This window comes from Bacillus rossius, chromosome 2, assembly GCF_032445375.1.
Source record: "Bacillus rossius redtenbacheri isolate Brsri chromosome 2, Brsri_v3, whole genome shotgun sequence".
Classification (NCBI taxonomy): domain Eukaryota; kingdom Metazoa; phylum Arthropoda; class Insecta; order Phasmatodea; family Bacillidae; genus Bacillus; species Bacillus rossius.
In genome coordinates this window covers 29,988,324-30,014,703 of record NC_086331.1, presented here as the reverse complement: position 1 = coordinate 30,014,703, position 26,380 = coordinate 29,988,324, and the positions used below count along the sequence as shown (strand labels likewise).

At 35.1% G+C, this 26,380-nt stretch overlaps 1 protein-coding gene across 4 annotated transcripts in view; it reads right to left on the bottom strand.

Moving 5' to 3' along the window:
• The window catches only part of LOC134529212 (haloacid dehalogenase-like hydrolase domain-containing 5), a 47,274-nt gene that overhangs the window by 6,049 nt on the left and 14,845 nt on the right, over positions 1-26,380 (bottom strand). For 2 of the 4 annotated variants that reach the window (XM_063363079.1, XM_063363080.1), the window contains exons 2-5: positions 22,850-23,056; positions 20,042-20,245; positions 13,805-14,028; positions 326-514 (exon numbers count right to left, since the gene is read on the bottom strand). In XM_063363079.1, the coding sequence (XP_063219149.1) occupies positions 326-514; positions 13,805-14,028; positions 20,042-20,245; positions 22,850-23,056 (824 nt within the window). Of the gene's footprint in view, positions 1-325; positions 515-2,112; positions 2,212-13,804; positions 14,029-20,041; positions 20,246-22,849; positions 23,057-26,380 lie in introns of those variants that run through there. The other 2 variants (XM_063363082.1, XM_063363081.1) reach the window with 2 other exon arrangements.

Below are 26,380 nucleotides of genomic sequence, written 5' to 3'. Positions count from 1 at the left end.
TGAAAAATAATGCTAGCAAATAACGTATCTATTTCAGAAAAACAAAATCATTAGGTTAAAGTTTATATTAAAACTTAAGTTATTTTTATTTATTTTTTAAAAATATACTAACTCTCCACATGCCTTAGAAAGAAGCTGGCTTACAACATATTTTAAAAACACGTATGCCAGAGGTGAAACATGAATTAATGGCCCCAAGAGTTAAAAGCCAGGGGTGCTGATCCCTCGACCACAACAGAGGCAGGCAAATAGCCCCTCTTTTTCCTGTCAATATGACTGATTTAATAAATCTTAAAACATGATTCTCTAACTTATAAAATCTTACCCAAAAGCATAGATCTTCTCAACATTACAAGAAATGCCAATTTGCTTGGCATGCTGCTGCAACATGAAATGTGCAAACTTGTAAGTGTCCAGACTGGGTTTGCCTAGTAAAGATGTATAGAGCAAATCATGACCAGTGATCTTCTTGTACAGACTCTCTAAACAGAGGAGGAATGCACCATGTCCAAACCTGGACAGACAGTATACACAGTCAATATAAAAATTAGTTGCACTTCATTTTCTGACTAAGCTACAAGCAACAGAAGATGATAATAGAAAATAAACAATTTTCAATGACTATTCATATTCACAATAACAATATTCCTTACACACAGAATTAAAGAACTAGATTTGAATAGAATATTTAATTTTAGTCATACATATGTAAATCATGTAGTAATCTAAAAAATTAGTATAGTAAAACCAAAATAATAATTTTAAACTACACACACCCTGTGGTTATGCTACACAGCACATAAAAATGTTACACAATTTAAATGTGGAAACATATTTTTCAGAATTTTGTTACAGGAAACATATTTAGAAGGCAGATAAGAACCTTAAATAACAAAAATTAACATATGCTAAATATTTTTAATTTATTAGTCACACATTTAAATAGTTCGAAGTAAATTTTCTAATGTTTTCTTGTTTGGCTTCATAACAAAATGCTAGTTTAAATTCTGTCAGATCGATCAAGAACATCTTAAATTCATTTCTAGTAGATGGATTGGACTATTATTACCTGTTCCTCATGTTCTGATAACTTAAACCCATTAGATTTTTTTATAAGGTTGAATTCCTCAAAATATGCATGACTACATAAGATTAACTGCTAGACAAAATTATAGTTGCATTATCCAACTAACCACACTAACAACATTCCACATTCTAACAATTGGAAAAACATATTGAAATTAAAGGTAAAAATTAAAAAAAAAAGTATTATGAACTGTTACAAGTTTGTCACTAGTGAAGGAAATAATAATGTAGCACTAGCTCGAAAGCTACTCAGGCTCAAGTTTATGCTAGCATTACCTTTTTAATTAAAATTATAATTTTATCTCCGAAATCATTGATGTTTCCTCTCAGGGTACTGTGTATTTAAATATGGGGCAGTAAAATAAACCATCCTCTACTTGCAGCTTCGTTGTTTTGGCATTTTTGCGTCATACTTATTATATCACATAATTATCCCCACTTTATTTATCAGACAACAAAAGTGAAATATTTTCTCAAAAATTGTTGCATGGTAGTCATTTGTGCAGATGTTCATTCATGAACAGGCTGTACGGAGTGAATGTGCTCTGATCATGAAGAGAATGTGCTCTGCAGTCAATAACCAGCTTTAAGATGTTCCAAAATGATGACTGTAAAGAAGATCAAAAATGGATGTTTATTTGAAAAACCACGAGTCTGGAACTAATATTGAGTAATAAGCCCACAAAAAATACATTATATAAGAAAAAGCTAGAAGATATAGTAAAGAATAAAATAATTTTACACAGTGAATTTCAATCTGTAATCTTATAAGAAAAACAAACTGTTCAAAGTGCAGCCACCCCTTGTTTAATTATAGACATTATGTCACAGACCTCTTTAAACCTTTCCATGGTTAAATGTATATTTATAAATTAATTTAGGTTATCTCGTTTACCACTCCACAAATGTTGAGTAACAAAATTTGAGAGGGGTTCCAGTGATACAAAATCATGCAACCTTATTTTTCAACAGTATTATACAACTGTGTTAACTTTGACTAGCCTTCTGTAAAGATTCATAACCTACCAGTGCCAATAGCGAGCTTCTGCTTACACTCTTTGTTGACCAGCTACGAATGCAGTCACGCCTGGACACCTGCACCAAACTGTTCTCACATTCCTCATGCTGCTGAGCGGCTGCCAGCAAAGGAAACAAGGCAGCTGGTTCATTTACGAGGCAAATACAATTGCTAATGGAGAAATTAAAACCTACATTTGTTAAAAAAGCTGCAATATATAGGATTCCCAGGTAACTAAAGCTACACAAATAATCCCATTAAAAGCACACTCTAATATCGGCCATGGGTACAGAAGCTCACAGAACAATGAAGTCATGACATAGATTCTATGACTTCCTCCTATGTTCAGAGGCTAATAAAACAGCCAAATGTTTCATCACTTATAAACTGGTCATGTGGTCTGCACATATGACATAATTTTAACATGACTTTAATGTACTTTGAATCGTGATTCTGACAGTAGACTCATTAAGTGGAACTTTAAGCTATCATTCAACCTCAGCATGTAAGCCATACAAAATTTAGTAATATTTGTTGGAATATGTGTGACTGAACATCTTACACAGATCATGGCTGTTCTAAAATACCAGACCCCCTTAGGAATGTATATGGTATGTTTTTTTTGTGCACTTACGAGTAAGGTTGTTAGCTAGTTTGGTTGTATGATGTAACACATATTGGTAGCAGTGTCAATAAAGTGTACAGATAAATCTGAAACAATCTTGTTTTTAATATTTTACATCCAACAATATTTATGTTTATAATCGAATGATTAATTACATCATAAACTGTACCTAAAATATGCATGACAAAGCAGGCAAACCCAAGCATAGTATTGGAGATTTAAAATGAAAGCAGGAAATATTTTTGCTTTTACATTCACAATAAAATAGCACACACAATTTTAATATTGCTACTTAATGAAACACAATGACATCACTGACTAAACAACTGCTACACAAAACATGTACAGAGTATAGATATAATAAACCACATACCTTTTTAAAACTGTGACTAAAAGATTATATCTCGTCATGTCTGCCTTGTAATTATATAATTTTTTAGCTACTGTAATACGAGGGACATTCAAATATAAACTGGAATTTTTTCATACAGATTTATTGCTGATTTATAAAAATAAAAATGGATGGCCTTATTTTTCTAAACAGCGTTCTTCTACAGAAATAGATTTTCTCCATTGGATAGAAAGTTTTTGATACCTTCGTGAATAAAATAAGATGGATGCCCCAGAAGCCAATTGTGCACTACTGCTTGACCGCAGCGTCGTCTTCAAATCTCCCCCCTCCTAATGCTTCCTTCAATGGACCTTCCACAAGCTCACGCACAGCCTGAATATCGTCTTCATTGACACTGGTCGCCGGAAGCCATTTAAGGCTTTGATTTTCCAATTTATCAAAACCATTTTGAAACTTCTGGGCCTAATCTAATGCTTGGGTTTTACTCAGGGTAGCATCACCGAACTGTGCTTGGCGTCTCTTCAAAATTTCACACGATTTTACACCTTCATTGGCAAGAAAATGGATAATAATTTGTTTGCGCAACTGACGCAGGTAATTTTTGTTCACTCATAGCAATATTGAATGAAGGACGTGAGTGTGAGGGCCATGTGCAAGCCTAACCCCTCTCCATTCTCCCACCACCGATTCCCTAGCGCACTGTGCCACTTGTCACTATCTGAGTCGAATGAACCAAATTCCGGTTTATACATTAATGACCCTTATAGCTTCACATCCAACAGAATTATTAGATTTTTTATGTTTTTTAATTTTTTTTATTTTTATGTTGGCAGGAGTTACGGAACTTTTGTCACTTTGTTGAAATCCCAACAGGATAAATGCTATGCTATTAAATAATTTGCTGGAAGAAATATAAATAAAAATTAGAAAATGATGTGCGTAATTCTTAATGGACATGACAATCCTGGGAGCCCCTTAAACCAGGGCTTTTATACAATTGTACCTTAATCCAGTGTTAGTAAACCTATACCACACACAAAACATTCACAGAGCATGTATATACAAAACGGTTTAACAATTTTTAAACTATCTCTAAACACACGCAATATACTACACAAGTTATTTCAGGCAATACCAACAAGTCAGTGACAGAAAAATTTGTCTAGAAATTTGAAGCACTTAACTTGAGTTTGTGTCAAGAAACTTCATTAAGTTCTGTAGGAAATTACTTAATGCACAACAATGAATCCTTCCATCACAGATGTTGTCTATGATAGACACAAGTACCATGTGACTCTCATTGTTTCCAAACAGACTCTGTGGAACTAGTATAATCACATTTTTTATGTATCGATTCTTAGAGAAAATGATCTAAAAATGGGCTAGGGTCTAAATACAAGCTACTTGCTGAAAGTGGGGGAAGGGGGTTGTGTGCAGGCACGAGAATGACAGCGAATGGGACATGAAGAAGTGGGAGAAGAGCAGTGAGCCCTTGACCCACGTGCGTTGGCGCAAATTGCTTTATCAGAAAACCTACTTTTGAAGAACACAAAACTTTTCCGGGTAGGTGAAATTTAATTTCTCTCTTTCTTAATCATTCAGTTAAGTGACTTCTACCTCATGTCAAAGTAGATGACATTAACTTAATACAAGGCACCTGTTTTGATTGATTTGTTTGTTTTGTAATGGCTGCCGAGACTGTCAACTTGAAGTATTGGATGGTCTAAAAACGGGCTATCAGAGATGGTCTAAAATCAGGCTAGTCCATTTTTGGACCAACAATGGTAGCCTGTTTTTAGACCATGCAGTCATTGCAAAGTTTTAAATACATTAAAAATGCGAAAAAAATTATTGATTTGAATTAATAGCAAAATTAAAATTTTAATTGAGAGTAACATTTAAATTAGTAAAAAAAAACTGTTTTATAGCAAAAAAAAAAGGAGTGCTTTTAAGATGCCCAAAACCAAGGAAAATATGAAAAAATAACACGAGGTTGAAGTAGGACCCGGACAACATGGAAGAAGCCATCAAGGCAGTTCGTGAACGCAAGATGGGAACTTTGAAGGCAAATAAAAATTTCAATGTTCCTAGAACTACTCTCCAAACTTTGGGTAAAAAACTTGATGTTGAGCCAGCACAAGCTGCTCAAGTCAAGCTGTGCAGGAAACTTTCTTAGGGAAAGAGTTGGAACTTGAGATTGTGGATTACTTGCTCAACATGGAAAACCAATTTTTTGGCTGCACCCTCTAAGATTTGAGGTGTCTGGCTTCTGAATTAGCAGTTCACAATGGCCTGGAAACACCCTGGAAAGATTCTGAGGAAACTGGTAGGGCATGGCTTGATTTTCATGAAAAGACACAAAGATTGGTGGTTCCTACGAAAACCATGTGGAACCTCTTTTGCTAGAGCCATTTGCTTTAACAAAAAAAATGTTGAAACCTTCTTAAATATTTTTGAAGAGCTGTACGACAAATTCAAGTTTCTCCCAGAAAGAGTTTTCAAAGTGATGAAACAGATTTGACAATATTTCAGAGCAAATATCCTTCAGTCGTTTCAAGAAAAGGGGAAAAAAAGTGGCTGCTTTGACATCTGTAGAAAGAGGTAGCACTATCACAGTTATTGCTAGCGTGAGTGCGCCCAAGATTGTATTGGATGGACATTACAGCCATGTGTGAAATATTGAAATGATTAACTTGGCAAGGGCTAACTCTGTGACCACTGTGTACCTCACTCCTCACTCGACCCATACACTCCAGCCACTAGAAAAGAGCTTCATGGCTCCTTTGACGGCTCATTACAGTGAGGAAGTTAGGAAATGGTTAGGGCATTCTAACCGTATTGTCACTCCTAATGACACAATGGAGCTCTTTGGAAAAGCCCATTTGAAAGTTCAAGCTGGAAAGATTGCTGTAAATGGTTTCCTATCAATGGGGATATATCCTCTTGATAAATATTTTCCCAGAAAGTGATTTCTTGGCTTCTACACAGGAAGCTGATAAAACTTGCAGCCCAATACTTTTTGCAGCACCTCCTGTCAAATTTTCCTGACCCTTCAACTGCACACAAAAAATATCAACTGTCGACAAGTAAGCATCAAGATTTCAGCACCCCGGATAAACGACCAGCCCTTCAAGCTCCAACGTCCAAACGGGTTAGTCCTTATGATGTTGCTCCGATGCCCATCATTGCAAAGAAAACGAGCAATCATGGTCGCAAGTGTTCCAAGACTTACATCATAACTGGATCACATTATAAAGAAGAACTGAACAAAAGTGTGAAGCGTACAGCCTTGAAAAACAGTCTGAAAATTGTGAAAGTGAAATCAGGTGTTTGAGCAAAGAGAAAGTATCCAAAATCACCAAGCCAACCCAAAAAACCAAGGAGAAAAGCCCAGCAAGAGAAGTCGGACTCGGAAGAAGACCATAGGGACCCTCCTATTGATGACAACAGTACCAATTACCAGTAAGCGGTTCCTCTGGGGGATAAACCTAGTGATGACAATGCAGTATGCATTTCCTGTGATGGACTCTTTTCAGATGATGTTAGAGGGGAAGTGTGGGTTCAGTGCTACAAGTGCGAAGGCTGGGCGCATTCCGAATGTGCTAGAATGAAAATTACATCTGTGGTAGTCACATCAGTGACTTCAACAAGTAAAAAATGAAGAAATTGCTTTTTTAATAAATAATTTTTAGATTAATAAAGTTTTTGGACAAAAATAGGTTTTTTTATTAATTATGTGATCAATTTCTATTTTTTTTTTAGAAGTAGCCCATATTTCAACCACCATTAAAAAACTGACATTTTAACTGCTTTTTGTTTTGGAAAACTAAAACTGATTATTTGCATTTTGAACATTCATATCACTTTCAGGAATGTTTTTAGAAGTGACACAAAATTATCCATTTTAAGTGAGCAGGTATATCAGTAGGTATCAAAATGAAAGTGGTAGCCCTTTTTGGACCATTTTCTCTAATTTTATCGTAACCAAATATAAAGTTTTACTTAAATTAGTAGAAATTTAAGAAAACACAAAAACTTCTATGACAACACATTCATTTAGATAAGGCATAAATATCAGCATCTCCATCTTTCAAGGCACACACCTTGGTGCAATGTTTTATTATTATTAAACAAATCTGTGGTTTAGAGTATGATGTTAATAATATACATACCATTACCATTATTTTAAAGCTGCATTTTATAATACTATTTTTGATATATTTTCTGTCTGGTGTTGTTTTATTTAGTAAATTTACATTAAAATCTCCTAGACATATTATATATGTGCTTTCTAAACATGTCTCTAACAACTTGAATTCTTTGTATGATACATCTGGCAGTTTGTACACTACCACCACCATCAATACCCCTACTACTTTCATACGTACCTTTTTGTATTTCAACCCACATTTGTTCTAGTCAAAAGTAAATGTAATTTATTTTAATCACTTTTGTGCTAAGACTGTAATGTACATAGTCACCACACCGCCATCTGACAGTCTGCCTAACCTATCATTTCTAGTGAATGTGTAATCCGGTATGTGCACTAGTGCCGATGAAACTGCCATACGCATCCATGTTTTGTTACTGCTAAGACATAGTTTGACTCTGTTAAGATTCCTTACATCCTCAAAAGTCCACATGAGTGAGCACATATTTAAATGATATTATTTCAAGTGATTTTTAATCTGTGTTGGGAAAAAGAATCAGTTTACTCCAGAGGCCAGGTCCCCTATGGTAGAGTAGCAACCATGACCCATACGAGAAGAAGTCATCAAACAGTATCAAATGAAAAAGAATGCTTCTTTCATCTCGCAAGTTGAAATAATGAACTAACCTTTACTTTCAGCCATTGTGACAAATGCTGAGCTTTTTTCACAGGTGAGCCATAACACGAGTTTGTCACAAAAACAGTGAAGCACCTTTGGGTACTACGTAGGTTGGTAGGATGGAAATTATCATCACTACGAAGTAGACATCAAATTTAAATAATATATACAATTGAATGATATTATAGTTTCAATACTAAATAATTGACGCTGTTCTCAGCTTAATACCAGAAATACTTACAATAATACTTTTTTTAAACAAACATTACTGTTCATTATGCATTCAAATTTAAAATAATCAATTTTTTATATCCCTGAAAATTTTTTAATGAGATACTTAAACATAACATAGAAAGAGTATAGGAGTTCAAGGTAAATATGTATTGTACGGATTAGCGCCAAAAAAAATCGTACAAATATGAAATAACTTTCATTATATGCTCTTTTACGTCCTCTTTTCAAAACCGCCTGCGGAGATTAAAAATTCCAATTACTTTTGGAGATATCGCCGTTCTTATTTTGCAATACAAGCCCTATGTAATCATTCAACAGACGCCATTTTATATTTTGCCGTGTGCGCGTGAATGCCTAAATAACAGAAATTTTCCATTAGGTAAGGTTAGTTACATGATAAATACTTCAAAATAAACGGAAATTAAAAGTAATATCAATTAATTTTACTTGTATAGTTTTAAGTATTTATAATGTAACTGACCTGACCTAACAAAACGGGACAAAGGTAGATTAGGTCAGGTCAGCTACAGTATAAATACTTTGAAACTGAACGGACATTAAAAATAATAAAAATTAATTTTAATAGTTGTTTAGTTTTAAAGTATTTATAATGTAGCTGACCTGACCTAACAAACCGGGAAAAAGGATGAACAGTAGGAACTGACGTAATTTTCTTTTTACGTGATGTAGTCGTTCAACTACGTCGCGAAAAAAAAAAATCATACTTGTAAACAAGCAACAATGGTGAACGCGGGAAGCCTACGATTCACTCATCTTTCTGGACATACCCAAATACTCACGTTGGCAAGCCTTCTTTCAACAGACGAGAGGCAAACGCCCGATCGTGCATCTTCGGTTTTTTTTATTTTTTTTATTGTAAATAAATATGCAACTCATGAAAACTAATGGTCAATTAGGTTATGTTAGCTACATTATAAATACTTCAAAACATTGTGGATGGTTGATTTGGTTAGGATAGCTACATTAAAAATACTGTGAAATCATGTAAACGGTTTCCTAGCGCTGGATAGCTACATATTAAAAAGTTATTTGCTAAGCAACCATAAAATGATTTTACAGTTTTTTTAATGTAGCTATACTTACCTAATATAACCAACCATCCACAGTGTTTTAAAGTATTTTTAATTACTTCTTGCTAATTTTAAGAAAAATGGCTTGCCAACGTGAGTATTCGGGTATGTCCAGAAGGATGTGTGAATCGTAGGCTTCCCGCTGAACGCCGCATCAGTGCACAACATGAAAATTAAAAAATTCCATATCTTCTAAAGTATTTGGAATTTCTAATCTCCGCCGGGTTTAATAAAAAGAGGAAGTTAAAGAGCACAGAATAAAGGTATTTTCGGATTTTTAAAATTTTTTTTTAAAAAAATCGCCAAAAAATGAATATTAAAAAATTCGATATCTCCAAAAGTAATTGTAATTTTTTATCTCCGCAGGCGGTTCTGAAAAGAGGACGTAAGATAGCATAAAATGAAAGTTATTTCATATTTGTACGATTTTTTTTGGCGCTAATCCGTACAATACATATTTACCGAGTTCAATTCTATTAAGGTGGTACTCATAGTATTGAAGGCTACGGTTGTTGGCTTATATCATGGGGTAGGTGACGTGATTAGTTTAATTTTACAGTGATGTGCTAAGTGAAAACATGTAATGAACGTGTTGTGGTAAACTGTGTATGTTTAAAGAAGAAACCCAAGAGTTAACAAGGTATGGGCACAGATGCTGAGAAACTGCTATTTTAAAATGATTTGTTACAGTTCGTTGTGTACATTGCAAAGCATAATTGCACAACGTTTAGATTTTGGTAGAATGAATAAATATGATGGTAATAACTATCCGCCGCGTAAATTTTAAATAACTTGTGCTCTGAAGGACAAAGGTTTATATAATATTGCATAAGGTAAGAGTATAAAACCTGAAGATCAGAAATAATTTGAGATATGGATAGTGGATGATGCTAAAACCATGTTTGTCTTGACATCTGCCATGGGCTTCTCCCAGATTATATAAGTTGAAAATCACGAAATGTCTTTTGAAATAACTCAAAAATGGTCCTACTACAGATAGAACGTTTTCATCAGTTGAAATCTGGCAAATTAATTAGAGAAGCGGGAGAAAGTACGACTGAAACTGCAGTTATAAAGAAGATATTAAGTACATTATCTGAAAATAGACTTTTCATTAAGCCTGGTTGTCAACAGTTTAATGTAAACAAACATTACATAACTTCACAGTTTGGTTACTGGATGAAGTCACAACGTTAACGACGTGACAGAACCGAGAATCAACTTTTAATGTTTGAAGGTACTAACTCCCAAAAGAAGAAATGTCATGTGTTAAAATTGTCGAGAAGAAGGTCGCATAGCAAGGAACTGCAGGCACCCGAGATCCAGCAGACTACCAGCTAAAAGCAGAATTTTTACAAATGACATAACAGGTTTTATGGTAAGTCATTCAATACATGATATGAGTAATGAGACAAATTATACGATGGACAGTGGAGCATCCTGCCATATGACATTTATGAAAGGCATTTTTTGCAAGTTTTTTTTAGGTAAATGAGACTGCTGTTAACTTGGCACTAAAAGAGAGAGGACAAAAGCTATCATCAGTGATGTCATGTTTATACCAGAAATGAGACATAACCTAGTTTCTGCTGAAGGATATTTTACTAGGAAAAGGATGGTGGTATTAAAAGATTAAATCAATGCATTAGAAGAAAATAAAACATGGGAATTTGTTCAACTTCCTAAAAATATTAATTTAATAGATATTGAAGCATAGCATAATTCCTGCCCCCTGCTACTAATAACACTAACTGAAAATATGTTATGTTGCTGATGTTTTCTTCATGTCTCATAATTATTATATAATCATGTTTATTCTAGTATGTATTGGCATTTAAGGCATTTTGTTTGTGCTCAATATCAATTATTAATTTTGGTTAGGTTTTGCATAAAGATGAATTTTTTTTAAATTTTATTCAGTATATTTTGTCGGTCAGAAACAATAAATATGTATATTAATTATGTTTTTACAATTTTAAAGTATCTTCTGATTAGTGAGGCTGTGACAGCAAGTGCCAGCAAGTTATTTTTCATGCCTCAAGTTAGTCCGTCGTTGGGAAAACCCAGCACGTAGATGCACAACTGTGCAGCTAAGAACTAGAGCTTTCGCTGGGCGCTGTCTCGCCAGCCAATCAAGACGAGCCATGTTGTGGTGTGATGTTACCTTCAAAATTTCAAGGGAACAAATGTTAGAAACGCACTTTCTTTATATGGTCATGTACCTGGTTCTGTATTGTGGTTGGCTGGTTGACCCACAGGGTTGCTTCCCTTTATTTTCAACTTTGTAAGGCTTAACTAATGGATTTCCATTTTTATTTATAATCGAGCGATAAGCTACAGTGAATATGTGCCGAAAATCACCTGGATCAATGTGTTGTTTTGAACATAATAAAACAAAAGACAGTGCAAAAAATTCTTTCATTGAAAATTTTTAGCAGAAAAAAATTATTCTATTGATAAAATTACTTATCCAAACTTTTGTGAAAAGACTAACTTAAAATTACTAATCTACTAAAATTCATTGAGGATTAGCTCTTAAATTTTTCTTAAATTATTCTATTGATAAAATTACTTATCCAAACTTTTGTGAAAAGACTAACTTAAAATTACTAATCTACTAAAATTCATTGAGGATTAGCTCTTAAATTTTTCAAGTATATCATAAACTTGTTACTATTCTGGGTTGATTAACCACGTCAACCTGGAAGGTAACAACAAATAGTAAGTGGTCTTCACAGAAAAAATTATGTTTGTCATAATAGTGGAAAAAGCTTGATTAGCGGCAAGAGGTTGTTTTCAGAATGTGACTGAAGATCTGTTTGCTTCAGTTGTTAGAATTCTTCTGGCTTTAGTTGAGAAGAGTTTGCAAAATGTTGCAATTGGATGTCCTAGAAAGTATTATTCAAGGAGCTAGGCCAAGAAACAGTGACTCAGGAAACGTAGTTAAGACATTCTAGTGAGACTAACCAATTAAGAGACAAATGTGTTCCAGTACGTAAACTATTAAAGCATTGTCTGAGGGAGTCCCTAAGAGATGAAATGAGAAACTCAATTATTTTTCTAGTTAAGTTGAATTTTAGTAGATCTACTGTAAATGCATGTTTGTATTTCAAGAGTGTATCATATTGTCATTAACGTTGATGATATTATAGTTTCTGATGATGATGTATTTAATTGTGTAGACTTAGTTAATGAGGTCTTTCAAGATGAAAGAATCTAGAGATGATTGGGCTGATTTGATTATTGTTCTTTTTTTTAATTGTTTTCTTACAGTCATTGTGTTTATTTTCTATCTGTATATTTTTATACATTGTTTTCAGTTATATATGTTTGTACTTGTTCTATTTTGTTTTGGTCACTGCAGGTATGTAGTGCTCTCGCCTTGCATATGTTGGCTAATTGCAGATGTGCCTACTGTTGCAGATTCTCCTCAAGAAGTGCTTGCTTGCTCTCGGTACCGATGTGTGGGAGTGTGCTTGTTTCTGTAATGACCATTGTGACCTTGTCAGTATCTGTCGTGCCCACCGTTAAAGTCCTCGGCTATTGGTGGGCATGTGATAAAAACTTACAAATAAATAATACATTTTTGGGGATAACAATGTAAATGACAGAGAACAAGGTAACACTAATCCAAAACAGTTGATTGATAAAGTTTTGACCTAACTCAGTTCAATCTGACAGACTGTAAACCATTGGAGTCAGATGTAATTCTCAGTAGAAAAGGTTCTGCAAATGATCTGTGTTAAGTTCCCATAGAAAGAATTGCTTGGAAAGTTGATGTACATATTGATAGGTAGTAGACAAGATTTGAGGTTTGCTGTCATTTACTTCCCTTGATTCCAAAATTATTACGGTGAAATACACTGGAAACGCTTAAAAAAGTGTTGAGATACCTGAAATGTACCAGAAACTTTAGCTTAGTACTTGTCAAAGAAAACAAAATTGGCATTACATTGTGTGCATAGGTAATTTAGACTTTGCTAATGACAATGAGGACCGTAGAAATGTGACGGAGTATTGTTTAAAGTTGTTTGGTAGCTGTGTTGTTTGGAGGAACAAGAAAGAGAATAATGTTTCTTTAAGCAGCAGTGAAGCTGAGTATGTTGCTGTATCTGAATGTATCCAGGATTGCAAATATGTGTTTCAGTTACTTGAAGAGACACGTAATGTAAGCATTAAACCTGTGGTGGTTTTCGAGGATAATCAATCTTCCAATAAGATGATTAACACAAGAGACCAAAATGTCTTATCATATAGATATAAAATAACACTTCATAAAGGGATAAAATGCACTCGATAATATAAAAAACTGAATCTGCAACTTTAACTTACACAAGTAAATTGTCTGCTATGAAAATATTTCTTATGCTTTCATGTGAAGTTATTTTGTAGGGAAAACATTATCTATAATACTGATTTATATTCTTACCATTTGTAATTGACAAAGTTACAAAAAATAAAAAACAAAATGCTAGTGACAGCATCATGTATCAATTCTAAGAAACACCAAGTCTCATGCAAAAAAATACAAAATTTCCTTAAAACACAAAAACCAACCAAACAGTTCACCTCGGCATGCATGCTTCCGCCATCCACTGAAGATCCATGTTGCACACAAGCAGTGGAATATGAGGGTAGTGATCCATTGTAGGGGCATGAGACGGAAGACCATTCGTCACTAACAAGTCAATGAGAAGCTGCAAGGCTGTTTCCCATGCCAAAGGTTCTCCAACTAAAAGTACAGCTTTGATTTGTGGAAAATCATGCTCATCCCTGACATCACTCACTCCGGGCTGCAGAAAACACACTATAAATAATATGGACAATATTAATTCTGTAAACAGTTGCATAAACCACTTATATGAACACTATTGGGCTGGGTGGTAAAAATATGATTGAAAAAAGTAACCTTAGCCAAAAAAATATATCTGACATTCAAATATCACAAAGTAAACAAACACAAGTCCCCCTGAAAAAATACATTTTGATCTACAAGCTATAATTGCATAAACTACCTAATGAGTAATATTTTTTTTATTTGAAGACTTCCTACAAAAAAACAGACATTTGCCTGAGGATGCAAAAGACTGTGCTATATGAAATCATTTACGGAGCTTTCTGTAAATTGTTTTACTACTATTTTACTGTTATTGTTGTTTAGGAAATGGAATTCAAGTTAACCTAACATAAAAAAATTAAGTAACTACCAATTAAATTATGAACAAAAAGAAAGTAATTTTATGCTTACAAATATTTACATCAATGACCAACCAATTTGTATCAATGACCAACCACCCCAGCCAAATGTAGAATATTTATTTGTTAAAGTTGGATAAAACTAAAGCTATAAGTCTACAGAGAGTGGTTGGTTACATAAACACTACAGATATCACTACAGCAGTGGCAAGCAGGCTTAAATTGAAAACCAAAGGTAAAAAGGTAAAGGTTCTTGCACAAATTGGCATAAATTTATATGGCTTACAAAATTGTAGTCATGGTAATATCTACTTATTAATGTGCCTAACAAAGGCCATTGTACAGTAGAACAGCCACATACCTGCTTTCCACTCCAGGCACAGACATAAATTAAAATTAAATTATGTAAGCATTTGGATATTCTTTAGGATTACTGAAGTTTTTATACTTTTATGCTTTTTTTTTTGTAAACAATTGTTTACTCTTACATCTTTAGTGTCATACTCATAAAGCACATGTATACCAGCTAACAAAACCTTCATAGGAGGCAATTACGAAAATCTTTTCCTCAACAGAAAAACAATTTTGTGTAACAATTCACAGTTTCACATGACCAATACAATGGAGTCAATGAGCCAGTGGCTATGTTAATGTTGACTTAAAGCAGTAAGATATAACATGAGCTAAAACATATATTAAGCAGGGTTCCCAGAAGAGTTAATTTAAAAGCAAACAACAATAGCAAAATAAATTAAGCTCTCTTTCTCCTGCAATCCTGTACATAAGATATATTACAAGAATTTTTTTCTCAGTAGAACGACTGCCAATTAACTCTACTTTGGCTGTGCTCAACTTCTGTCCCTGCAAAAGCACACTTCTGTTTTACCACTATCTTGCAACAACACCCAACATTCCCCAACACAAGTTCCGTCAATAATAATTAGCTACGCAATTGCTGTTCTCTGTTATCACAAAACCAAACTGCTATGTTGCGAAATGTAGCCTCTTTTTACCAAAAGGGCACATGAAGGAATTTTGTGTACCAAATTGCTTCTAATAGTCTCCATAAAACAGTAACAAGATAAGAAAAAGTAAATAAAACACAATAATGAGTTTAAAAGTGTTGCTTGGCATAATGAATATGTGTTAATATTATAAATAATGATATCCCACTTAGCACCAAACTCTTTATTCACTACGTTTACAATTCCAACATCTTCAGTTCTACACTCAACTCTCTACCATGCTTCCAAAACACATCCTCCACACTACTTCCTCTCTCACTCACTTGTTGTCAGGATTGCCAACTCTCACACCCTCTCCCAATCCTGCACATCTACGACACCTAGCTCTTTTCTGAATTTCACAAACTTTTGTTTCATTAGACTTTTTGTCAACACATCTGCCACCTGTTCATCTGATTTTACATACATTAACTTCACATTACCATTCTGAACTTCCTCACGTATAAAATGGTACCTGATGTCTATGTGCCTACTTCTTCTGGTCTCACATGTACTTGCCATCTTTATGGCAGATTGACTGTCATCAAATAGGACAACCGGGGTACACCTTTCAGTCACTATTTCCTGGAGTAACTGAAAAATGTACTTGCACTCCTTAATACACTCAGACATTGCTACATACTCAGCCTCACTACTGCTTGTACTTACAATACCTTGCTTCTTTGACCTCCACACTATGCACTTGTTGTGGAAGAAAACGGTATACCCAGTAACACTTTTACGATCAGAGATGTCATTACCATAATCTGAATCAACATATGCACTGATCTGACCATTAACCTCATCTGACTTCAAGAATACCAGCCCAAAATGTCGTGTTCCAGACAAGTATCTCAGTATGTTTTTCAAGTGCTTCCAAATAGTATAATCAAATGTGTTTTGAAACCTTGAAAAGTACACAACAGCAAAGCTAATATCTGGTCTAGTGCCCAACATAATATACATCAAGCAACCTAACAGTTCTTTATATGGGGCCTCACACACCTGACTTACACTTGATGTACTAAGATTCAACTTAGGCTCCATGGGCACTGAACATGGCTTACAATCCTTCATATTAAACCTGTCAAGCACTTTCTCAATCAGACTGCCCTGGCTTAAGACAAAACCCCCCTTAATCCTGTCAATCTGGATACCCAAGAAAACAATGTGATTATTATCATGAAATTCCTTCAACTTAAACCTACTCTTCAATTTTGAGACAATGTTAAACACAACCTCTTCATCCTTATACACAATCAATATATCATCAACATAGATCAGTAAGTATGCACTCTCACTCAAATAGAGACATGAGTCAACACTTGAACGTTTGAACCCAAGAGATGAGAGTGCATCATTTAATGTTGCATTCCAGCATTTGGGTGCTTCCCTCAAACCATACAAAGCCTTAGATAATTTACATACAACTACATGCTCTTCCTTTGACTCTAATACACCTGAAACACCGAAACTACTAACACCTTTGGGAACATGCATATACACTGGTTCTTTCAATGTCCCATTGAGGAATGCTGACTTCACATCCAATTGTTTAATAATCAGGTCCTTTTCCACAGCAACTGCCAATAGAACTCGTATGGTGGACATTCGAGCAACAGGAGCATAAAGATCTTCAGTAGCCTCTTGAAAACATCCTCTGGCAACTAATCACGCTTTCTTCTCCACTTTTCCATCTACAGTCTTCTCAGTGAAGACCCACTTGCTGTCTATAATATTCATCCCCTCTGGCACAGGAACAAGTTCCCAAGTTTTATTTTCATTTAGAGCTTCAATTTCTTCCTTTATTGCCTTCTCCCACCCATTTTCCATCGCTTCTTCAAAAGTCTTGGGGTTTGAAGATGAGGGGTATTGCCCAACAGTTAGTGCTTCTATCTGATAGAGTTCATAGTCCATAAGTTTCTTAGGTACTTGAGTTTGTCGTTTAGATCTTATGTCCGTCACCAGTTCACTATCTATGGTCTCTTGTTCATTCCCATCCTTGTTTCCCTCAGGTATTTCAAAGCCAATAAATGGATCCTCATCTTCAGATCGTAGTTCATCAATTTCTGGAGACATCTCTTGGTTAGCGGCCATGTCCTCACTCTCGACTGTAATCTTACCAGCACTACTTCTAGTATCTGTAGGTTGAGTAAATTTTTCTTCACATATGACATTTCTTGACACTGTTATCTTTCTTGTCACAGGATCATATAGTCTGTAATTGGTTGATTCTCCATCATATCCAACAAAGATCATTTTCTTGCTTTTTGCTGCCAATTTATCCCTACATTGTGATGGTACCAATACGTATGCCTGACTTCCAAAAATTCGAGCATGTTTTAGTGAGGGCCTTTTCCCTGTCCATTTCTCATATGGTGTTTCAGAGGAGCCCGAGGTTGGTGTTCGATTCAAGAGATAAACAGCTGTGTTTACTGCCTCGGCCCATAGGTACTGAGCCACATTCCTGGAGTGCATCATAGATCTTGCACTTTCCATTACAGTTCTGTTTTCTCTTTCGATCCTGCCATTTTGTTCAGGAGTATACGGGGCAGTTCTTTCAAGCACAATTCCCTTTTCTGAGAGATACTCTTGAAACTCAGTGTTGATGAACTCTGTACCGTTATCCACTCTCAATCGCTGCACACTATGTCCAAACTTGGTGTCACATATTCTAATCACTTGCTTTAATTGGAATAGCACATCATTTTTATGCCTTAAGAATCTTACAAACTCAAAGCCTGAATGGTCATCCTTAAATATTGCAAAGTACTTGAAACCACGAACTGAGGGTACAGGCATTGGTCCACATAAATCACAGTGAATCACTTCCCCTGGCTGTGAGGACCTAACCATGTTTCGAGAGAAGGGCAGTTTGTGCTGCTTGCCATATATACATCCTTCACAAACAAAATCTTGCTTGCCCTTAAAACTCACATCATCAACAACCTTAGGAACTTCACTCAAGTACTTAACATTAATGTGTCCGAGCCGTTCATGCCAAAGTTGAAACTCATTTTGAGCGACATTAATTTCCCTGTTAACTGGCTTCAAGGTCTTAAATTTCATGTTATAGAGGTTATTCTCTCCTCTTACACCAACACCTACAAGTTCACTATGATTATAAACTTGAACATGCATGCCTGATTTTTCTATTCTCATACCTTTAATTGTGATGACCCCTTCTGACAGTAGGTTTCTTCGTAATTCTGGAACATACAGTACATTGGTAATAGTACCATTGATCCAAGCATTGTTCACCCTTTTTTCAATCCTGACATCTCCCATCCCTTTCACTTCAAGCGTTGCACTGTTTCCCAGGCTTACAGTATCATTTACAGCTACAAAATTTTCCAAAATGTCTCTAATAAATGTCATGTGACACGAAGCCCCACTGTCCATGGTCCAGTAAATTTTCTCATCCACTATGCAGGCCTCTTCTTCATTCACCACTGTAAAGAAGGCACTCTTGTCATTGTATCTATTGGCATTATGAAACTTGTTCTTGTATTGAGAAGGTTCTCTACAGCTGCGGGCTATATGCCCCTCCTTTCCGCAGTTATAACAGGTAATGCTTCTCCTATTCTTGAATCTTGCCACTGCTAGAGCCGATTCCGAACTCCTCTCGTCTGATACCGTCAGGCTAGCTTCTTCATCAAGAAGCCTGGTGGTAAGGTTATGTATGTTTTGTTTGCTTTCATCTGTAGACAGCCAGGCTTGACGAAAATTTCTATATTTTTCCGGAAGTGTACTTAATATTTTCGTCACAATGGCAGTCTCTGACATACTCTCACCAGCCTCTCTGATTTGCTTCGCTAACGTTTCTACCTTAGAAATATAAGTAATTATGGAATCATCTGGCTCCAACCTGAGACGGTGAAATTTCTCCAGTAATGCCATTTTACTAAACTCGGACTTTTGTTGGTAAACAGAGTTAAGTTTTTCCATAATTTCAAATGATGTAGAGCAATTTTCAATGATAGCTATTTGCTTGAACTCCATTGCAGAAGTCAATACAAACATAGCATTTGCGTCTCTTCTTAACCAAGTTTCCTGCTTTTCTTCATCTGCCGGCCTTTTAGACGTCCCATTCACAACGTCAAACAATCCTTTTGCCTTAAGAGCACACACGATTTGGAATTTCCACTGTGAAAAATTATTCCCGTCAAACTTCTGAATGTTGCTCGTCTCGACCTTATCTGCCATTTTGATAAATTTGAGCGCGCGCTAGGTTCCTCAACACAACAGTATTCACCTAATACATTTACGTATCTGGGCCCATAACCTGTTAATATTATAAATAATGATATCCCACTTAGCACCAAACTCTTTATTCACTACGTTTACAATTCCAACATCTTCAGTTCTACACTCAACTCTCTACCATGCTTCCAAAACACATCCTCCACACTACTTCCTCTCTCACTCACTTGTTGTCAGGATTGCCAACTCTCACAATATGATAAAAAAAATTTCAGTAAAAGCAACACTAATTACACAAGCTGCAAAAAAAAAAAAAGTGTTAACCAACTAAAATTGTTTCATCTGGGAGCAGGAGATACATTATCACATACAGAAATCATTCCAAAGCACTAATGTTTCATACCTGTGCCTTTTGAAGTTGGTGATCAACAGCATCCAAAAAAGGAAAAGATTTTCTTAAGTCCATAATGGTACTTATTTTTTTAAAACCCATTTCTTTCACTATATCATAAACTGGTCCTTGGCCACAAACAAAGACCTGTTGGTCAAAATATTGCTGAAACATCTTCAATGGAGAGTAGGCCATTACCACCTGCTCCTCACTTATCTAAAATAAGATAGTTACATTTTAGTTAACTGTTTACAGATTGAGTTGAATACTAACTTATGCAAAGCAAAAAGTGTATGCAAAAACCTGTTTTTTTACATACACTAATATATTTAAAGTTTTTATTTTATTTTTTAAACTTGTATTTTCTGCAAAAGTAAAAAAAAAAGCTGCCTAATTTATATATTTTTATTTTTAAAAAAAGGTTTTATTTATTTTTAACGCTCAAATCTTATTCTAAGTATTATTTTTGTCAGCACGTGTACAGGCTCATTCATTCACCCCACTCCACCCATTTCATAAACAAGCATTTGCTGGAGTTCAATTTTCGGTTCGTTTTGCTGAACCACATGTAAACTCTCAGAAGAACTTCATTAATTTTATCAACCAAAGATGTTAAGTTAATTGGGACACACAATATAAACAGTTGTGTATGATCCACATATCCATGCAAAATTAGGTATATTTTTGTTGCAGTGAAAGGTCCCACACATAAATAAAAAATAAAATAGGTCCTAATATTTATCTTTGCAGAACTCCAGCAGTATTAACTTTTATATAAGATTTCTTTTTCTCATCAATTGTTTCTTTTTTACCAAATGAGAACGGTTAATTAGGTAATTTGTAAGCCATGTAACAGCACTTGTCAATAAGCCAGTACTGGTAAACTTATTCAAAAACTTCATATGTCTAATGGTGTCAAAAGCTTTCAAGAAGCCTAACAGAATTAAGATTTTTATTTTTAGACCTATCCATTGTTTTGTAAATAAATATTTATTATGTCTAAAAGAGTAGTTCTCGTGCATTGTGCTGTGTTGGAGACAAAAGCCATGTTTTTCATAGCATAAATATTTTGTGTTTAGATACTCCGCCAACTGGGCTTGTATCACTTTTTGAAAGAATTTAGAAATAACAGGTAAAATATTGACCTGTCTAAGGTGTCTGTAATCTAATGGGTTTTAACTTGCACAATGAGTCTTATTTTTGATAACTTCCATTTTTCAGGAAACAGTGACTGAATGATACTATGTCGTTACTGGTGATGACACACTAGGGTGTACATAGTTTTACCACATTTATATCAAATCATTTCCATTGATTGTATTGTAAATACCTTTTAACAATAATGGTTTAAAACAGAAAAGCTTATTTTCATTACTATTAAGAATCTTTCCGGATGGTCTAAAGGGGACTGCTGTCTAACTCTGTTCGATTTTACAATGAAGTCATTAATTTCAATAGGTTTCTGTAAATGTTCTGGGATTGGAATAAGTAGTTTATACACTAAAGTGATGATGAACCTTTCACAGTTTTTAATACTCTTGTGTAGTTTGGTTGATGTTGTAAAATGTGACCCCCTTGCACAGTTGTGATTTGAGGCATAGAAAAGTATTCCTCCATTTGATTATTCTACAAAGTTTTTGCTTGAATTATACTACCTGACTGGAAGCAGCCCTCTAACTTTGCATGGAACATCAACTACAGTGTTTTGTGTTATTGAATAGATCTTATAATTGTGTATTTCTGTATAATTTATTTCCATTATACCTCTCTTTAATTTTTTTTTATAATTTCCAGCATAATCCATGGATTTTTTTTCCTGTCACTGTCAGTAGCACGTGCTTCACAAATATATGTACAAAAAGAGTATTTAATGCTTTCACTTTATTGTGAATACAGGTAAGTGTAAGGGTCAGTTCCTAATTAAAACATTGTATTTGATTGTAGAATAATTTTAAGTTGATTTACTGTTAACAGCATCTTGGATATTTGTTTCACCTATAAGTAGGTGCTGAGAAACAATAACATATAGAGACAAGATTGTTTTCAGTAAATAGCAAAAAATTATTGTCGTATGCATAAAACCTTGGTGTAATATAATTATAATTACTAAACAAATCAGTGGTTTAGAGTATGATGTTAATAATATAGATACCATTACCATTATTTTAAAGCTGCATTTTATAATACTATTTTTGATATATTTTCTGTCTGGTGTTGTTTTATTTAGTAAATTTACATTAAAATCTCCTAGACATATTATATGTGCTTTCTAAAAATGTCTTTAACAACTTGAATTCTTTGTATGATACATCTGGCAGTTTGTACACTACCACCACCATCAATACCCCTACTACTTTCATACGTACCTTTTTGTATTTCAACCCACATTTGTTCTAGTCAAAAGTAAATGTAATTTATTTTAATCACTTTTGTGCTAAGACTGTAATGTACATAGTCACCACACCGCCACCTGACAGTCTGCCTAACCTATCATTTCTAGTGAATGTGTAATCCGGTATGTGCACTAGTGCCGATGAAACTGCCATACGCAGCCATGTTTTGTTACTGCTAAGACATAGTTTGACTCTGTTAAGATTCCTTACATCCTCAAAAGTCCACATGAGTGAGCATATATTTAAATGATATTATTTCAAGTGATTTTTAATCTGTGTTGGGAAAAAGAATCAGTTTACTCCAGAGGCCAGGTCCCCTATGGTAGAGTAGCAACCATGACCCATACGAGAAGAAGTCATCAAACAGTATCAAATGAAAAAGAATGCTTCTTTCATCTTGCAAGTTGTAATATAATAATGTACTAACCTTTACTTTCAGCCATTGTGACAAATGCTGAGCTTTTTTCGCAGGTGAGCCATAACACGAGTTTGTCACAAAAACAGTGGGGAAAATAAACTTTCCATGGCTATCCACCAATCGCTGGAATGCTTTTTCAGCACCAGGAAGTGGCATTCTGCCTCGCACCAGCACACCGTCAATGTCAAATATCAGGCCAAAGGTACCTCTCGACTTCTGAAACCACCACAAGCAATGGTCAACATTCTGTGATGTATGCTTAAACACAAATATTAAGGAAATAATAAAAAAAATTGTGCGTGTGAAGTCCCACACACATGACAGAAGTGAAACCTGTTTTTTAGGTATGGATAGAGATAAATTATTTTCATTTTTGATCAAACCATCCACATAAAAATGAATGATAGTTACTAACTCAATTGCACAAATCAATAACTCTTTTCCACACAAATAAATAAATTGTAGATTCTTTAAATTAAATAAAAGAAATATGGCAGCGTCAATTGTGGAGTAGACAAACACAAACAGTGTTACGAGAATCCCGTAGAATCACTGCTGCGTCATTTCTAACTCTCCCCTGCCGTCTCCCCTTCCAGCTGTTAAAACTAGCATAGAGCGTGCTCTACTACGTACCTATCCCCATCTCCGCTTGCCGTCTTCCCATTCCACCGCTAGCGCCTACGTTGGAGTGGCATCGCCGCTAACACATTCTCCTACTCTAACGGTTCCCCCACCACGTACCTAACTATTCCCCTCCTGCGATCTGAATTTTCGTAATGCTCAAAAATTGTTGTCCTCAATAATAATATGTACATGAAAGAACAATTTTTTCATGCAAAGATTGCCCGTGGCGCAGTGCACAACAATAAGCCCTCTGCCCAAGTCTGCGTGGCCTCAGGCGCAGGTGGGTTCCTATTGCCATGACCCACCCATCCCTGCAGCATGGCAGGGTTCAACCTGAGCCGCACACCGTCACATGGAGCCTGCTCAAGGCTTCTCCAGCGATCACCGCCCGCGTCAACGGCACCGGAGTGGGGATAGCTTGAGGCGCCGCCTCCAAGAAACAACCGCACATAAGCAAGTGCGCAAGTATGCGAGAGCATAAGAGCCCAAGAGTGCAAGGTTGCGAATGCATGAATGCACGAGTGGGCAAATGTGCAAGAATGCAAGCGTGCAAAAGTGCCAAATTTTCCAAAGATATGCAAGTGTGCAAAAGTGTGCAACATTTTCTTAAGGTGTACAAAAGTGTGCAAAATTTTGTGCAAGTGTGCATGCAAGTTTGTGCAAGTGTGCAAAAGTGTGTGCAAAAGTGTATGCAAGTGTGTGCCTACTTTCAGAAGTAGGCATTTGTGCTGAATATTTAACCAGAACTGTAGCAGTACTATACAATGAAGCAAAACACATATGCTGTCTGGAAACAAATTTTTTTTAGGTATCTTCAAAATAATTCCCACTGATTGTAGTATATTTTTGTTTGGCAAAAGACCAGACTGCAAAAAGTTACATTTAAATAACATCTTCCATTGGCTACGGGTTATCTAAAACACTCTAAAAGACTATAAGCCAACTTGCCAAAAATGTGTAACCCAAACACCAGGCCCAAAACCTTTCATAATTACGTGGCACATGGTGTTATGACGTCTCTGTCAAACCATGCCACAATATGTAAGTATCCTAACTTAAAACCCAGCTGAGGTAAAATTTTAGTGCCACGAATGGGAGTGGGAAAAATTTATTATCAAAAGCACAGTATCTACAATTTTTTTTAATACAAAATACAAGAATAAGTGATTTTCATCAAAAAGCCATAATTTTGGCCGAGGTGAAAACTTGTAGGAATTACAATATTTGGCTCCTTATAAAAACTTACGTATTTCAGGTCTACTACTAACTTCATAGCATTTGTATGGAAATCATTGTGCACAAAGGTATTGACCACAGTGTTTATTTGCTAATTGAGCAATCCCATAAATATTTTCAAAGTGCTAATTAGAGACTGCATGTAACCAATCACAAGTAATTGCTTTACTTGTAAAAATTACTTTATGAGATTTAACTTGTAATTTGTTACATTTTATAAAAAGTAATGGTAATCCTACAGATAAATTGTTTCTGAGAAAAAAGGTAAAAAATAATTAAAGTGAAAGCTTATTTAGGGTTGGCTATATTAATAATACATGTTATGTATATTTTATGTATCAAATATGTATTATTAATGTAGTTAACCTAACTTATCTTTTACCTTAATCGCTATTAGCCTCATTTCCCAAAAGCAGCTTATCTACAGAATTACCTACGTAATTCCCACTTGTAAACTACTTGCAGTAAAAGAAATTTTATTGTTTAATTGATTGTGAAAATAAGACAAGCTTTTAAATAATTTTTTTACACTATGATTATTATTTGTTGCAAATGTTTAAAAAGTTAACTACTCTTACTTGGGCAATATCCTTATGGTTTAAATACTGTTGTAAGCAACTATGATCACTAACTTTTTACAAGCCTGTAACTTTATATTTAACAATTATATGATAAATTTCCAATTATTTAACTATAAAATAAAAATATTATATGTTTAATTTTTTTTTTCTGCGACTGAGACATCACCAGCATCAGGTGCGTAACAGGAGGGGGGGGGGGGGGGGCAAGGGTATTTGCCCTCCCTCTGAAACCTTGAAGTGGGGGCAAACGGGGGCAAAGAAAGTGCTGTGAATTCAATTTTTAGATAATAAAACTGCTTAAAAGACACCATTTTCCACCTTGAAATACAAATTTTCCCGGGGGAGGATCCCCGGACCCCCCCGCTTCAATAGGGGGGATTGATGATTCTTTATAAAAAGGTATATTGCCCCCCCTTTGGAAATTTAGTTGTTGCGCCCCTGACCAGCACCTGTGGTTTCTCTTGGACCTGCTCAAAGTGAACATGTTTTCCTGGAAAATGACATTGCACTGTGGTCAGTGCATAAAGTGGCACGGCGCTTAAAATCTTCACGTTTATCTATTTGACTGAATTTTTCCAGAAAATTGATAGAAGTTCTCAAAGAGGTTTTACCAAAAAATGCTGAACAGGTTTTTATGAGCAGAAAACATGGAATGGTGAAACCATAAAAAGTTCATGGCTCTGTTTTTACCCTAGCAATGGACATGTCTACTGCTATGAATTCAAACTTTTTAACCGAATATGCTCACAGTTTTCCAACTCATGGTGGTCATTGTGATTACAAAGATGCATCTGCACTTATGGTTGAACACAAAACTCCTAGAAACCACGCTAAATGCTGCGATTGATTTCATGATGCTCTAAAGAAGTGGGGTATATTGATCAACAACTGACGCAGCAAGCAGAAGAAAGATATTTTCAAAATTAAAGTTAATCAAAAACAGGCTTCCAACCTCAATGTTATTAGACAGGCTGAATTCTTTGGCTTTGTTCAGTATTAAAAGTGATTAATTAAGACAACTATGTTATGAAAATATTACAAATAACTTCATTAGTATAAAATGTAGGTACAAAATAATTAACTCCCAAGATTATTTGAA